Source organism: Oncorhynchus gorbuscha, linkage group LG13, assembly GCF_021184085.1.
Source record: "Oncorhynchus gorbuscha isolate QuinsamMale2020 ecotype Even-year linkage group LG13, OgorEven_v1.0, whole genome shotgun sequence".
NCBI lineage: Eukaryota > Metazoa > Chordata > Actinopteri > Salmoniformes > Salmonidae > Oncorhynchus > Oncorhynchus gorbuscha.
This window is the reverse complement of record NC_060185.1, coordinates 8,382,740-8,400,118: the sequence shown is the minus strand read 5'-3', so window position 1 is coordinate 8,400,118 and position 17,379 is coordinate 8,382,740. Positions and strand designations below refer to the sequence as shown.

General features: G+C 43.7%; 1 protein-coding gene across 2 annotated transcripts in view; it reads left to right on the top strand.

Moving 5' to 3' along the window:
• LOC123992478 (glutamate receptor ionotropic, kainate 1) overlaps positions 1-17,379 on the top strand; it is a 145,014-nt gene that overhangs the window by 81,746 nt on the left and 45,889 nt on the right. For both annotated transcript variants that reach the window (XM_046293644.1, XM_046293643.1), the window contains exon 8: positions 2,799-2,942. In XM_046293644.1, the coding sequence (XP_046149600.1) occupies positions 2,799-2,942 (144 nt within the window). The remainder of the gene's footprint in view (positions 1-2,798; positions 2,943-17,379) is intronic.

Below are 17,379 nucleotides of genomic sequence, written 5' to 3'. Positions count from 1 at the left end.
GTTTAGCTCGATAGCTAGTTGTGAAGATCCAGCTGAAGAATGTTCCGTTTGTGGTGGGAATCCGGGGATAAAAAATAAAAAATAAATAGGTCCGTTATGCTCTGGTTAGCGTCGCGTTGTTGGAACTGGCGAGAGCTTTCCGAGCTAAAGGTTAGCTGAAGACCGCTAGCATAGCTGGCTAGCTTCAGTTGAAGGGTTCCGGTTTCGGTTTCGAAGTAAATATAGCTACTTTAGGAAAAGTAGCTACATTGGCGGGTTGCAGAAGAGTATTTGGAAGCTTAGGTTTAGCAAAATGTTTTTAAAGATATGCGAAGAAAAAAATATCTAAAATATCTAAAACGAAAAAGAGACGATATTTACAGAGAGACGATACGACAGGACGAGTTACTGCTACGCCATCTTGGATCCAAGTGATAGCGAGATGCTTAATGTGAGTCTGGAAGGAGAGTTTACAGTCTCACCAGACACCTAGGTATTTGTAGTTGTCCACATATTACACGGAACCTAAACCGACTGTGCGTGTGCGCCTTCGTGCGCCATCGTGCATAAATGTATTTTGTCCCCCCCAAACATGATCACAACACCCAGGTTAAAATATCTGAACCAATTATATCAATTTGGGGACAGGTCAAAAAGCATTAACTTCTTGCGTCGAGCAATCCCGTATCCGGGAGCGTAATCATAGCCTCAAGCTCATTACCATAACGCAACGTTAACTATTCATGAAAATCGCAAATGAAATGAAAGAAATATATTCACTCACAAGCGTAGCCTTTTGTTAACAACACTGTCATCTCAGATTTTCAAAATATGCTTTTCACCCATACTTACACAAGCATTTGTGTAAGAGTATTAATAGCTAGCATAGCATTAAGCCTAGCATTCAGCAGGCAACATTTTCACAAAAACAAGAAAAGCATTCAAATAAAATAATTTACCTTTGAAGAACTTCGGATGTTTTCAATGAGGAGACTCTCAATTAGAAAGCAAATGTTCAGTTTTTCCAAAAAGATTATTTGTGTAGGAGAAATCGCTCCGTTTTGTTCATCACGTTTGGCTAAGAAAAACCCCCGAAAATTCAGTCATTACAACGCCAAACTTTTTTCCAAATTAACTCCATAATATCGACAGAAACATTGGCAAACGTTGTTTAGAATCCATCCTCAAGGTGTTTTTCACATATATATTCGATGACAAATCATTCGTGTCAGTTGGGTTTCTCCTCTGAAGCAAATGGAAAAATGCACGCAGCTGGAGATTACGCAATAATTTCGACGGAGGACACCAAGCGGGCACCTGGTAAATGTAGTCTCTTATGGTCAATCTTCCAATGATATGCCTACAAATACGTCACAATGCTGCGGACACCTTAGGGAAACGACAGAAAGTGTAGGCTCATTCCTGGCGCATTCACAGCCATTTCCAAAGCTGTCAATTATATGCATAGTCGAGCATCTTTTCGTGACAAAATATCTTGTTTAAAACGGGAACGTTTTTTTAATCCAAAAATTAAAAGAGTGCCCCCTATATTGAAGAAGTTAAACATTTATGGCACTTTAGCTAGTTAGCTTGCACTTGCTAGCTAATTTGTCTTATTTAGCTAGCTTGCTGTTGCTAGCTAATTTGTCCTGGGATATAAACATAGTTGTTATTCTAACTGAAATGCACAAGGTCCTCTACGCCGCCAATTAATCCACACATAAAACGGTCAACCGAATCATTTCTAGTCATCTCTCTTCCTTCCAGGCCTTTTCTTCTCTTGACTTTATATTGCGATTGGCAACTTTCATAAATTAGGTGCATTACAGCCACTGACCTCACTCGTCTTTCAGTCACCCATGTGGGTATAACCAATGACGAGATGGCACGTGGGTACCTGCTTCTATAAACCAATGAGGAGATGGGAGAGGCAGGACTTGCAGCGTGATCTGCATCAGAAATAGAACCCTCCTAGCCCCTGGCAACGCAGACGCTCGTTGGTGCAATAATTTAATAACATAGATTTCAAAATGTATTTTGCAATGCTCGCTGCATCATGTTGTGGGTATGCTTTTAATCGTTAAGGACTGGGGAGTTTTCAGGATAAAAAAGAAACAGAATGGAGCTAAGGATAGGCAAAATCCTAGAGGAAAACCTGGTTCAGGCTGCTTTCCACCAGACTCTGGGAGATTAATTCACCTTTTAGTAGGACAATAACCTAAAACACAAATATACACTTGAGTTGCTTACCAAGACGACATTGAATGTTCCTGCATGACAGCTTTGAATTAAATCGAATTTATAGTCTATGGTAAGAATTGAAAGTGGCTGTCTAGTAATGATTAACAGAAAACTTGACAGAGCTTGAATCATTTTTTAAAGAATAAGGTGCAAATATTGTACAATCCGGGGGGGTGCAAAGCTCTTAGAGACTTACCCAGAAAGACTCACAGCTGTTATCGCTGCCAAAGGTGATTCTAACATATATTGATGTGAATACTTATGTAAATGAGATATTTCTGTATTTCATTTTCAATCAATTTAAAAAATAAAAATAAAATCTAAAAACATATTTTAACTTTGTCATTATGGGGTATTGTATGTAGATGGGTGTGGAAACAATATATTTAATCCATTTTGAATTCAGGCTGTAGCACAACAAAATGTGGAATAAGTCAAGGGGTATGAATACTTTCTGAAGGCTCTAAATCAAAATCGTGACGTGCCTGTGGTCCTCCAGGACCAGGGTTGCCTACTCCTGCCGTACACTATTGAGATCAATTAAAGCCAACTTTTTTTTAAAAACTCATCTCTTCCAGACTGAGGCAGCGTTGATGTATGATGCTGTGTACATGGTGGCAGCAGCATCCCAGCTCTCCACTCAGATCACTGTCAGCTCACTGCAGTGCCACAGACACAAACCCTGGCGCTTCGGAGCACGATTCATGAACATGTTCAAAGAGGTGAGTGAAGCAAGCCACTTTATAATGGAGTATTCCCTCTATCCCTCACTCCCTCCTCTTTCCCACCTCCCCTCATCCATCACTCCCTCCTCTTTCCCACCTCCCCTCATCCCTCACTTCCTCCTCTCACCCACCTACCCTCATCCCTCACTCCCTGCGCTTACCCATCTCTCCTCATCCCTCACTCCCTCCTCTTTCCGAACTCCCCTCATCCCTCACTCCCTCCTCTTTCCGACCTCCCCTCATCCCTCACTCCCTCTTTCCCATCTCCCCTCATCCCTCACTCCCTCCTCTGTCCCACCTCCCCTCATCCCTCACTCCCTCCTCTTTCCCATCTCCCCTCATCCCTCACTCCCTCCTCTTTCCCACCTTCCCTCTATCCCTCACTCCCTCCACTTTCCCACCTCCCCTCATCACTCCCTCCATATTCTTTCCCACCTCCCCTCAACCCTCACTCCCTCCTCTTTCCCACCTCCCCACAACCCTCACGCCCTCCTCTTGCCCACCTCCCCTCAACCTTCACTCCCTCCTCTTTCCCACCTCCCCTCATCCCTCACTCCCTACTCTTTCCCACCTCCCCTCATCCCTCACTCCCTTCTCTTACCCACCTCCCCCATCACTCACTCCCTTCTCTTACCCATCTCCCCTCATCCCTCACTCCCTTCTCTTACCCACCTCCCCCATTCCTCACTCCCTCCTCTTTCCCACCTCCCTCATCACTCACTCCCTTCTCTTACCCATCTCCCCTCATCCCTCACTCCCTTCTCTTACCCACCTCCCCCATTCCTCACTCCCTCCTCTTTCCCGCCTCACTTGATCATTCCCTCTGTTCTTTCATCCCCTTATCTTAGCAGCATACCACCCTGCATCCCACTGCTGGCTTGGGGGGGTTGGTCCTGGTTGATCTCTGGATGGGAAACCAGATGCTGCTGGGGATGGTGTTGGAAGTCCAGTAGGGGGCACTCTTTCCTCTGGTCTAAGGCAATCCCAGGGCAGTGATTGGGGACATTGTCAGGCATAGGGTGCCATCTTTCGTATGGGATGTTAAACTGGTATCCGGACTCTCTGTGGCCATTTAAAAAAAAATGCAATGGCACTTTTCGTAAGAGTACGGCTGTTAACCCTAGTGTCGTGGCTAAATTCCCAACCTGGCCCCATTCCACCATGGCCACCTACGCATCCTCCTAATTGGCATATATCACTCTCCACCTGATAGCTGATGAGTGGTGAGCGTTCTGGCACAAAATGGTTGGACATTGGTGGTGGATGAGGTGAGTTTCCCCTCTACTATGTAAAAGTCCCTCAGTCGGTAGAAAAGTGCTTTATATAAATCCAATCAATTATTTTCCCTGCTCACTTGATCCTTCAATCTATTTGTTCTCACCTCCCTTCATGCCTCTTTCCTTTCACACTCCTTCATCCATTCTTTCACATCTCACTGCCTTCATCTTATTTAATCACTGGCGGTCTATAGAGAGTGGAGTTAAGACCAGATCCTACCAAAGGTGTGGAGTGTGTGTGTGTGTCATTAAGTTCTTAATTGTTTTTCACACGGGAGGAAATCATGCCTTGCATGTGTTTGACAATGACTGAAGAGGTGTCACCTGTCAGTAGTACACTGCATGGAGGTGTGTAGTGCGGTAATATTGGTTCAAATGTTTATGTGGTGTAAATTCAACACCAGCGAAACCTGAAGTCAGTATTAAATTAATCACTCGTTACTATCAGTTAACTGGAGGGGTTACAACAAACACTCCACACATAGTACAAGTCGGGCAGAAGCTCCCCCAGGGCGATGCCTCCAGTTCTCTTATATACAGCCACACAGACAAGTTATATAGGCATGATTTACATTATTCATTATTAACGTTGGTTTCTGCATGTGACTGACCGATAGCTCACGAGGCTTCTTCTCTCAAAGCTGAGACCTTGAAACTGAGATACTAATTTTAGTTCCCAGAGCAATGTTCTGGGCGTACTGCCAAATTGCTTATACAGTGATTGTGAGAATTCCTCCCATGTACCTCAAATGAGACCTGTAATAAGAGTACGCAACAAGCCTATTACATGTTTTATCTGACTACATATACAGTTCCTTGTTGGAAGTTTACATACACTTAGGTTGGAGTCATTAAAAGTAGTTTACATACACTTAGGTTGGAGTCATTAAAACTAGTTTACATACACTTAGGTTGGAGTCATTAAAACTAGTTTACATACACTTAGGTTGGAGTCATTAAAACTAGTTTACATACACTTAGGTTGGAGTCATTAAAACTAGTTTACATACACTTAGATTGGAGTCATTAAAAGTAGTTTACATACACTTAGGTTGGAGTCATTAAAACTAGTTTACATACACTTAGGTTGGAGTCATTAAAACTAGTTTACATACACTTAGGTTGGAGTCATTAAAACTAGTTTACATACACTTAGGTTGGAGTCATTAAAACTAGTTTACATACACTTAGGTTGGAGTCATTAAAACTAGTTTACATACACTTAGGTTGGAGTCATTAAAACTAGTTTACATACACTTAGGTTGGAGTCATTAAAACTAGTTTACATACACTTAGGTTGGAGTCATTAAAACTAGTTTACATACACTTAGGTTGGAGTCTTTAAAACTCTGTACATGACACACATAATTTTTTCCAACAATTGTTTACAGACAGATCATTTCACTTATAATTCACTGTATCACAATTCCAGTGGGTCAGAAGTTAACATACACTAAGTTGATTGTGCCTTTAAACAGCTTTGAAAATTCCAGAAAATTATGTCATGGCTTTAGAAGCTTCTGATAGGCTAATTGACATAATTTGAGTCAATTGAAGGTGCACCTGTGGATGTATTTCAAGGCCTACCTTCAAACTCAGTGCCTCTTTGCTTGACATCATGGGAAAATCAAAAGAAATCAGCCAAGACCTCAAAAAACAATTGTAGACCTCCACAAGTCTGGTTCATCCTTGGGAGCAATTTCCAAACGGCTGAAGATACCACATTCATCTGTACAAACAATAGTATGCAGGTATAAACACCATGGTACCACGCAGCCGTCATACCCCTCAGGAAGGAGACACATTCTGTCTCCTGGAGATGAACGTACTTTGGTGTGAAAAGTGCAAATCAAATCCAGAACAACAGCAAAGGACCTTGTGAAGATGCTGGAGGAAACAGCTACAAAAGTATCTATATATCCACAGTAAAACGAGTCCTATATTGACATAACCTGAAAGGCTGCTCAGCAAGGAAGAAGCCACTGCTCCAAAACTCCCATGAAAAAGCCAGACTACGGTTTGCATCGTACTTTTTGGAGAAATGTCCTCTGGTCTGATGAAACAAAAATAGAACTGTTTGGCCATAATGACCATCATTATGTTTGGAGGACAAAGGAGAGGTTTGCAAGCCAAAGAACACCATCCCAACCATGAAGCAGGGCGTGACAAGCACTAAAACAGTCTGCAGCACCCGTCCTCACCCTACTAGAATCTGAAGGCGTAGGCTCATGTTTTTAGTTGGATAAGTTTCTCGATTTTTATGCATTTTTCATCAAACCGTTTTCTGCTTAAAATGTTTAGATTTGATAGGGAAGCTGAGAGGTTAAATATACTATTTAGGTTTTTCTACTGCCAACTTTACACCTTCACTATTACAGTGAAACATTTTTTCCCAGGAAGTTGTCTAATAAGGGTTGAATTTGTTTTTGCCTAATTGTTTTTTTTGTTTTTTACACTACTTCTCTTCCATCTATAGCATTTCTTAATATTATTCAGTTCCTTTGGTTTTGATGACTCATTGAGTTTTGCTCTGTTTAGGTAAACTGTGATTTTGCTGTGATCTGATAGGGGTGTCAGTGGGCTGACTGTGAACGCTCTGAGAGACTCTGGGTTGAGGTCAGTGATAAAGTAGTCTACGGTACTACTGCCAAGACATGAGCTATAGGTGTATCTACCATAGGAGTTCCCTTCTGGTAGTTGATTCTAAGATTTGTATTTGATCAGACAGGAAGACAGACGGACAGACAGGAAGACAGATAGACAGACAGGACGTACGGACAGGAAGTAAGACGGACGGAGGGAGGGAGGGAGAGAGAGAGAGGAGGGGGAGAGAGAGAGAGAGAGAGAGAGAGAGAGAGAGAGAGAGAGAGAGAGAGAGAGAGAGAGAGAGAGAGAGAGAGAGAGAGAGAAGAGAGAGAGAGAGAGAGAGAGAGAGAGAGAGAGAGAGAGAGAGAGAGAGAGAGAGAGAGAGAGAGAGAGAGAGAGAGAGAGAGAGAGAGAGAGAGAGAGAGAGAGAGAGAGAGAGAGAGAGAGAGAGAGAGAGAGAGAGAGAGAGAGAGAGAGAGAGAGAGAGAGAGAGTATAGGACAGAAAAGACAGGAGAATTTCACCAGATAGGGCAGACTGACCCTAGCCCCCTGGCTTATAGACTATTGCAGCATATGCTGAAATAGGGGGGGGTGTGTGTGGCCCCGTCTGATGATACCCCCTGACAGGGCCAACCAGGTAGGATATACTAACTTCACCCACTTTGCCAAAGCACAGCCCCCACACCACTTGAGGGATATCAGCAGACCACCAAAGTACTACCCTGAAACAAGGCTATGTATAGCCCACAAAGATTTCCTCCGCCGCACAAGCCCGAGTGGGCGCAAAACTGGACAGGAAGGTCACGTCAGTGACTCGACCCACTCAAGTCAAGTATAGCGAAATAATCCTGGCACGACGTGATGCACCACTCCTAGGGACGGCATGGAGGAGCATTTGCAAGCCAGTGTCTAAGCCCACGTAATATGGTCAGAGGCAGAGATTACCAGTGGAGAGGGGAACCAGCCAGATAAATACATGGCCAGAGTGGGTAGCAGAAGAGTCTAATCTAGAAGTGACAAAAGCATGGATTAATTTTTCTGCATCATTTTTGGACAAAAAAAAAATCAGATTTTTTGCAATGTTACGGAGATGTATAAAAGCTGCCCTTGAAGTATTCTTGATAGGTTCGTTAAAAGAGAGATCAGGGTCCAGAGTAATGCCGGGGTCCTTCACAGTTTTATTTGAGACGACTGTACAACCATCAAGATTAAGTGTCACATCAAACAGCAGATCTCTTTTTTTCTTGGGACCTAGAACTAACATATCTGTTTTTTTTCCGAAATTAAGAGTCAAATGTTTGCCGCCATCCACTTCCTTATGTCTGAAACACAGGCTTCCAGGGAGGGCAATTTTGGGGCTTCACCGTGTTTCATCGAAATATACAGCTGTGTGTCGTCCGCATAGCATTGAAAGTTGACATTGTGTTTCTGAATGACATCACCAAGAAGTAGAATATATAGTAAAAACAATAGTGGTCCTAAAACGGAACCTTGAGGAACTCCAAAACTTAAAATGGATTAGTCAGAGGACAAATCATTCACAGAGACAAACTGAAATCGTTCTGACAGTTAAGAGCTAAACTAGGCAAGAAGTTGTCCATGTAAACTAGGCAAGAAGTTGTCCATGTAGACCAATTAGGGTTTCCAATCTCTCCAAAGTAATGTGGTGATCGATGGTGTCAGAATCAGCACTAAGGTCTAGGAGGACAGATGCAGAGCCTTGGTCTGATGCCATTAAAAGGTAATTTACCACCTTCACCAGTGCAGTCTCAGTACTGATGGGGTCTGAAACCAGACTGGAGCATTTCGTATGCATTATTTGTCTTCAGGAAGGCAGTGAGTTGCCGTGCAACAGCTTTTTCTAAAATGTTTGTAGAGGAATGGGAGATTCGATATAGGCCGATAGTTAAAAAAATAATCTTTTAACTCAGTATTCTTCAGGCTTTAGCCATGTTTCAGTCAGGCCAATAACATCAAGGTTAAGATCCATGATTAGTTTATTGACTATGACTGCCTTGGAAGTGAGGGATCTAACATTAAGTTGTCCTATTTTGAGTTGTGAGGTATTATCACAGTCTCTTTAAAAAATGACAGAGATTGAGGAGGTCTTTATTCCAGTGAGATTACTCAGGGGAACACCGCCATGTTTAGATTTTCCCAACCTAGATCGAGGCACAGACATTGTCTCAATGGGGATAGCTGAGCTGACTACACTGACTGTGCTAGTGGCAGACTCCACTAAGCTGGCAGGCTGGCAAACAGCCTGTTGCCTGACCTGCACGCTATCACATTGTGGAGTTAGACCGGGCTCTACGTTGATAGATAGGATGAGAGCACCCCTCCAGCTAGGATGGAGTCCGTCACTCCCCAAGCAGGCCAGGCTTGGTCATTTTTGTGGGTGAGTCCCAGAAAGAGGGACAATTATCTACAAATTCTATCTTATGGGAGGGGCAGAAAACAGTTTTCAAGACTGCTGTAGAGCTGGTAGCCAATCAGTCTGTCCGTTTGTATGTGTGATCCTTGAGATCAGAGTTTTAAGAGTTATGTTTTAATGACCCTGATCCTGTTAACAGAAGAAAATGCTGGTATGTGCAGGTGGATTCTGAATATAACAACCATTAATTGTTTTATATCTCAGTCTCCCACTTGCCTGTTAATGTCAGAAATCTATTTCCAAAAATAGACTTGATTAAAATATGGGCCAAAATGACAAAATGCAGACGTGATGGTTTCATCAGAAACTTGACTAAAGAAAATCTCTGTCAAATTACTGGATTTCTATTGATGGGTACATGGTTTTTTAGAACGGATCGGATGAGAAATGGAGGGGTTGCAATTTATGTGAAATCTGAGTTTAACACCTCTGAAATTCACCTCTGAAATTCTCTTTTGAATTGCTTGCGGTTAAAGTGAACATGTATAAGGACTCCCACATCACTGTAGTCGGCTGCTACAGACCGCTCTCGGCTTCTACAGACCGCCCTCGGCTGCTACAGACCGTTCTCGGCTGCTACAGACTGCCCTCGGCTTCTACAGACCGCTCTCGGCTGCTACAGACCGCCCTCGGCTTCTACAGACTGCCCTCGGCTGCTACAGACAGCCGTCGGCTACTACAGACCGCTCTCGGCTTCTACAGACCGCCCTCGGCTGCTACAGACCGCTCTCGGCTGCTACAGACCGCTCTCGGCTTCTACAGACCGCCCTCGGCTGCTACAGACCACACTCGGCTTCTACAGACCACCCTCGGCTGCTACAGACCGCTCTCAGCTTCTACAGACCGCCCTCGGCTGCTACAGACCGCTCTCGGCTTCTACAGACCGCCCCCGGCTGCTACAGACCGCCCTCGGCTGCTACAGACCGCCCTCGGCTTCTACAGACCGCCCTCGGCTTCTACAGACCGCCCTCGGCTGCTACAGACCACCCTCGGCTGCTACAGACCGCCCTCGGCTGCTACAGACCGCCCTCGGCTTCTACAGACCGCCCTCGGCTTCTACAGACCGCCCTCGGCTGCTACAGACCGCCCTCGGCTGCTACAGACCGCCCTCGGCTTCTACAGACAGCCCTCGGCTGCTACAGACCGCCCTCGGCTGCTACAGACCGCTCTCGGCTGCTACAGACCGCCCTCGGCTTCTACAGACCGCTCTCGGCTTCTACAGACCGCCCTCGGCTTCTACAGACCGCCCTCGGCTGCTACAGACCACCCTCGGCTGCTACAGACCACCCTCGGCTGCTACAGACCGCCCTCGGCTTCTACAGACCGCCCTCGGGTTGCTGCAGACCGCCCTTGGCTGCTACAGACCGCCCTCGGCTGCTACAGACCGCCCTCAGCTTCGGGAGATGCACTTACCTCTCTTTCTAAATGACTCTGAATTCGTTATTTTAGGAGATTTGAACTGGGACATACTTACATCTGTATCTGACTCTTTTTAAAGAACTGTTTGACTCTCTGAATCGCACCAAACAAACAAATACTATTGGACATTATGCTAACGAATACCCCTCACAAATACATATCGACTGGGATATTCTGTAATGATGTCAGTGATCGCTGTACAAAAGCTTGTGATAGAAATAAAAAAAATTACCAAAACCAAACCCCGTTATATTTTTAAAAGACATTTTAGACAGTTTGATGAACAAGCGTTCTTACATGATCTGTACCATAAAATAGACAGAATCTGATTCCCGATGTTGACACTGCCTGGGACTATTTTTATGTGAAATGTGTGTCCATTTGTGATAAGCATGCCGCTGTGAAGAAATTTACAATCAGTGGAAGGAACAATGCCTGGTTTTCAGATAACTTGGCAGAATGAATTAGAAACAGAAATATCTATTGGGCTCAAGTTAGACATACAAATGCTCCTGTTGACTGGGCCTCCTTCAGAGTGCTAAGAAACAAATACACAGAGTTGATCAGGACGTCCCAATCAGATGACTATTTAAATGCAGTCACAGAGAACCTAAACACCCCATACCAAGTTCTGGAAGCGAATCAAATCAGTGTCAGGATCTAATGGATCCTCTGACCTTCCTGACCATTTAATGATGGATTCTAATGATGTGAAAGATGAAGCCCATATTGTTGGATTTTTTAACAAGCACTTAATATCTGTTGGTTCAGTTGTTGATAATGGTGGGGTCCAGGCCTCTAATGTCAGCTCTGTTACAGTCAACTATGATATAGGCCCTCATGTCCACCATTTTAACTTTGAGCCTGTTCCTTATACTGATGTCTATAAAGAACTAAAGGCTGCAGACACTAAAACGTCTGCAGGTCCAGACAACCTGGACCCCCTACCTCTTAAAGATAGCAGCTGGTATTATCACAGAACCTGTGGCTCACATTTTCAACTTGAGTCTCTTGACCAATTATATACCCAGCATTTGAAAATCAGCTTATGTCCTCCCACTGCTAAAGGGTGGAGATCCCTCAGATGCTAAGAACTATCGTCCTATCTCTAAACTCCCTATCCTGGCCAAAGTCTATGAATCCCTAGTGAACTCACAGTTAAAACACTTCCTAATTGAAAATAATATACTGAGCGAGTTTCAGTCTGGCTTTAGATCGGGGCACAGCACCACAACTGCAGCTATGGCAGTAATAAATTACATCATTAATGCACTTGATTAAAAAGGCAACATTGTGCTATTCTGTTTGTGGATTTATCAAATGGCTTTGATTCAGTTGACCATGAATTGTTGCTAGCTAGACTCAGTAACATTGGTCTCAGCGAAGGGGCAGCAAATTGGTTTAGGAACTAATCTTTCTGACAGAACACAATGTGTTATATACTGACAATCACAAGTCTAGTTGTCTAGAGATTAATAAAGGTGTGCCCCAGGGTTCCATTTTAGCTCCTGTGTTGTTCTCAATGATTTGGGAAATGGGATGCAACCAGCAAAGTTCCATCTATATGCAGATGATACAGTTCTATATTCATGTGTTCCTTCTCTGGTTCAGGCTGTTGAAGAGCTGCAGACTGCTTTTCAGTCACTGCAGGCCTCCTTTTATGGTCTCAAACTGGTCTTGGATGTAGAAACAACTTAGTTCATGACCTTTTACCAGAGCTGGAACTCTGCCAGAGAACTTTAGCATTGTCACATCTGATGGCTTATCCATTGGAAAAGTGTCGTCCTACAAATACCAAGGTATGTTTTTGGATGACAAGTTGTCCTTTAAAGTTCATGTGGATAATCTTGTGACAAAGCTTCAATTGAAATTGGGTTTTTATTTTCATAATAAGGCTTGCTTCCTGCTTATGACTAAAAAGAAGCTTGTTCAGAGCATTTTTCTCTCTGTAATTGATTATGGTGACTTGTTGTATATGCATGTAGCCTCCTCTGTCTGACAGAGACTGGACTCTGTTTATCATACAGCCTCCTCTGTCTGACAGAGACTGGACTCTGTTTATCATGCAGCCTCCTCTGTCTGACAGAGACTGGACTCTGTTTATCATGCATCCTCCTCTGTCTTACAGAGACTGGACTCTGTTTATCATGCAGCCTCCTCTGTCTGACAGAGACTGGACTCTGTTTATCATGCAGCCTCCTCTGTCTGACAGAGACTGGACTCTGTTTATCATACAGCCTCCTCTGTTTATCATACAGCCTCCTCTGTCTGACAGAGACTGGACTCTGTTTATCATGCAACCTCCTCTGTCTGACAGAGACTGGACTCTGTTTATCATGCAGCCTCCTCTGTCTGACAGAGACTGGACTCTGTTTATCATACAGCCTCCTCTGTCTTACAGAGACTGGACTCTGTTTATCATACAGCCTCCTCTGTCTTACAGAGACTGGACTCTGTTTATCATACAGCCTCCTCTGTCTTACAGAGACTGGACTCTGTTTATCATGCAGCCTCCTCTGTCTGACAGAGACTGGACTCTGTTTATCATGCAGCCTCCTCTGTCTGACAGAGACTGGACTCTGTTTATCATGCAGCCTCCTCTGTCTGACAGAGACTGGACTCTGTTTATCATGCAGCCTCCTCTGTCTTACAGAGACTGGACTCTGTTTATCATGCAGCCTCCTCTGTCTAACAGAGACTGGACTCTGTTTATCATACAGCCTCCTCTGTCTACCAGAGACTCTGTTTATCATACAGCCTCCTCTGTCTACCAGAGACTCTGTTTATCATACAGCCTCCTCTGTCTAACAGAGACTCTGTTTATCATACAGCCTCCTCTGTCTAACAGAGACTCTGTTTATCATACAGCCTCCTCTGTCTAACAGAGACTCTGTTTATCATGCAGCCTCCTCTGTCTGACAGAGACTGGACTCTGTTTATCATACAGCCTCCTCTGTCTAACAGAGACTCTGTTTATCATACAGCCTCCTCTGTCTAACAGAGACTCTGTTTATCATACAGCCTCCTCTGTCTAACAGAGACTCTGTTTATCATGCAGCCTCCTCTGTCTGACAGAGACTGGACTCTGTTTATCATACAGCCTCCTCTGTCTAACAGAGACTCTGTTTATCATGCAGCCTCCTCTGTCTGACAGAGACTGGACTCTGTTTATCATGCAGCCTCCTCTGTCTGACAGAGACTGGACTCTGTTTATCATACAGCCTCCTCTGTCTGACAGAGACTGGACTCTGTTTATCATACAGCCTCCTCTGTCTGACAGAGACTGGACTCTGTTTATCATGCAGCCTCCTCTGTCTGACAGAGACTGGACTCTGTTTATCATACAGCCTCCTCTGTCTAACAGAGACTGGACTCTGTTTATCATGCAGCCTCCTCTGTCTGACAGAGACTGGACTCTGTTTATCATGCAGCCTCCTCTGTCTAACAGAGACTCTGTTTATCATACAGCCTCCTCTGTCTAACAGAGACTGGACTCTGTTTATCATGCAGCCTCCTCTGTCTGACAGAGACTGGACTCTGTTTATCATGCAGCCTCCTCTGTCTAACAGAGACTCTGTTTATCATACAGCCTCCTCTGTCTAACAGAGACTGGACTCTGTTTATCATGCAGCCTCCTCTGTCTGACAGAGACTGGACTCTGTTTATCATGCAGCCTCCTCTGTCTAACAGAGACTCTGTTTATCATGCAGCCTCCTCTGTCTGACAGAGACTGGACTCTGTTTATCATGCAGCCTCCTCTGTCTGACAGAGACTGGACTCTGTTTATCATACAGCCTCCTCTGTCTAACAGAGACTGGACTCTGTTTATCATGCAGCCTCCTCTGTCTGACAGAGACTGGACTCTGTTTATCATGCAGCCTCCTCTGTCTAACAGAGACTCTGTTTATCATACAGCCTCCTCTGTCTAACAGAGACTGGACTCTGTTTATCATGCAGCCTCCTCTGTCTGACAGAGACTGGACTCTGTTTATCATGCAGCCTCCTCTGTCTAACAGAGACTCTGTTTATCATGCAGCCTCCTCTGTCTAACAGAGACTCTGTTTATCATGCAGCCTCCTCTGTCTGACAGAGACTCTGTTTATCATGCAGCCTCCTCTGTCTAACAGAGACTCTGTTTATCATGCAGCCTCCTCTGTCTGACAGAGACTCTGTTTATCATACAGCCTCCTCTGTCTAACAGAGACTCTGTTTATCATACAGCCTCCTCTGTCTGACAGAGACTCTGTTTATCATGCAGCCTCCTCTGTCTGACAGAGACTGGACTCTGTTTATCATACAGCCTCCTCTGTCTAACAGAGACTCTGTTTATCATACAGCCTCCTCTGTCTAACAGAGACTCTGTTTATCATGCAGCCTCCTCTGTCTAACAGAGACTCTGTTTATCATGCAGCCTCCTCTGTCTGACAGAGACTGGACTCTGTTTATCATACAGCCTCCTCTGTCTGACAGAGACTGGACTCTGTTTATCATACAGCCTCCTCTGTCTAACAGAGACTCTGTTTATCATACAGCCTCCTCTGTCTAACAGAGACTGGACTCTGTTTATCATACAGCCTCCTCTGTCTAACAGAGACTCTGTTTATCATGCATCCTTGAGCTTTATTACCAAGTCACTCCCCCACTATTGTCTGGTCTCCTTCACCACCAGCAGGTAAACTCCCTCTTTACCTCTGTAGTCTGGTCTCCTTCACCACCAGCAGGTAAACTCCCTCTTTACCTCTGTAGTCTGGTCTTCACCACCAGCAGGTAAACTCCCTCTTTACCTCTGTAGTCTGGTCTCCTTCACCACCAGCAGGTAAACTCCCTCTGTAGTCTGGTCTCCTTCACCACCAGCAGGTAAACTCCCTCTGTAGTCTGGTCTCCTTCACCACCAGCAGGTAAACTCCCTCTGTAGTCTGGTCTCCTTCACCACCAGCAGGTAAACTCCCTCTGTAGTCTGGTCTCCTTCACCACCAGCAGGTAAACTCCCTCTGTAGTCTGGTCTCCTTCACCACCAGCAGGTAAACTCCCTCTTTACCTCTGTAGTCTGGTCTCCTTCACCACCAGCAGGTAAACTCCCTCTGTAGTCTGGTCTCCTTCACCACCAGCAGGTAAACTCCCTCTGTAGTCTGGTCTCCTTCACCACCAGCAGGTAAACTCCCTCTGTAGTCTGGTCTCCTTCACCACCAGCAGGTAAACTCCCTCTTTACCTCTGTAGTCTGGTCTCCTTCACCACCAGCAGGTAAACTCCCTCTGTAGTCTGGTCTCCTTCCCCACCAGCAGGTAAACTCCCTCTTTACCTCTGTAGTCTGGTCTCCTTCACCACCAGCAGGTAAACTCCCTCTGTAGTCTGGTCTCCTTCACCACCAGCAGGTAAACTCCCTCTGTAGTCTGGTCTCCTTCACCACCAGCAGGTAAACTCCCTCTGTAGTCTGGTCTCCTTCCCCACCAGCAGGTAAACTCCCTCTGTAGTCTGGTCTCCTTCACCACCAGCAGGTAAACTCCCTCTGTAGTCTGGTCTCCTTCCCCACCAGCAGGTAAACTCCCTCTGTAGTCTGGTCTCCTTCACCACCAGCAGGTAAACTCCCTCTTTACCTCTGTAGTCTGGTCTCCTTCACCACCAGCAGGTAAACTCCCTCTTTACCTCTGTAGTCTGGTCTCCTTCACCACCAGCAGTTACCTGGTCTGCTAGGTGGTTGCTACTTAAAGTCCCCAGGACATTCACAGCATTAGGCATATGGAATAGTCTACAATCCATGCTTCATCTAGATATTTTAGTGCCCCTGAATGAATTAAACATTTTGATGGGAATGTTTTTTTAAAGGCTGGATCATATTTTATTGTAGTGTTGTATGTTTTAATGATGTATTGTTGTATGTTTTAATGATGTATTGTAGTATGTTTTAATGATGTATTGTAGTATGTTTTAATGATGTGATGTATTGTAGTGTTGTATGTTTTAATGATGTATTGTATTGTTGTATGTTTTAATGATGTATTGTTGTATGTTTTAATGATGTATTGTTGTATGTTTTAATGATGTAGTGTTGTATGTTTTAATGATGTGATGTATTGTATTGTAGTATGTTTTAATGATGTATTGTATTGTAGTATGTTTTAATGATGTATTGTATTGTTGTATGTTTTAATGATGTGATGTATTGTTGTATGTTTTAATGATGTATTGTATTGTATTGTTGTATGTTTTAATGATGTGATGTATTGTAGTGTTGTATGTTTTAATGATGTGATGTATTGTATTGTTGTATGTTTTAATGATGTGATGTATTGTAGTGTTGTATGTTTTAATGATGTATTGTTGTATGTTTTAATGATGTGATGTATTGTAGTGTTGTATGTTTTAATGATGTATTGTATTGTTGTATGTTTTAATGCTGTATTGTAGTGTTGTATGTTTTAATGATGTAGTGTTGTATGTTTTAATGATGTGATGTATTGTTGTATGTTTTAATGCTGTATTGTAGTGTTGTATGTTTTAATGATGTATTGTATTGTTGTATGTTTTAATGATGTATTGTTGTATGTTTTAATGATGTATTGTAGTGTTGTATGTTTTAATGATGTATTGTTGTATGTTTTAATGATGTATTGTATTGTTGTATGTTTTAATGAGGTATTGTATTGTTGTATGTTTTAATGCTGTATTGTTGTATGTTTTAATGCTGTATTGTAGTGTTGTATGTTTTAATGATGTAG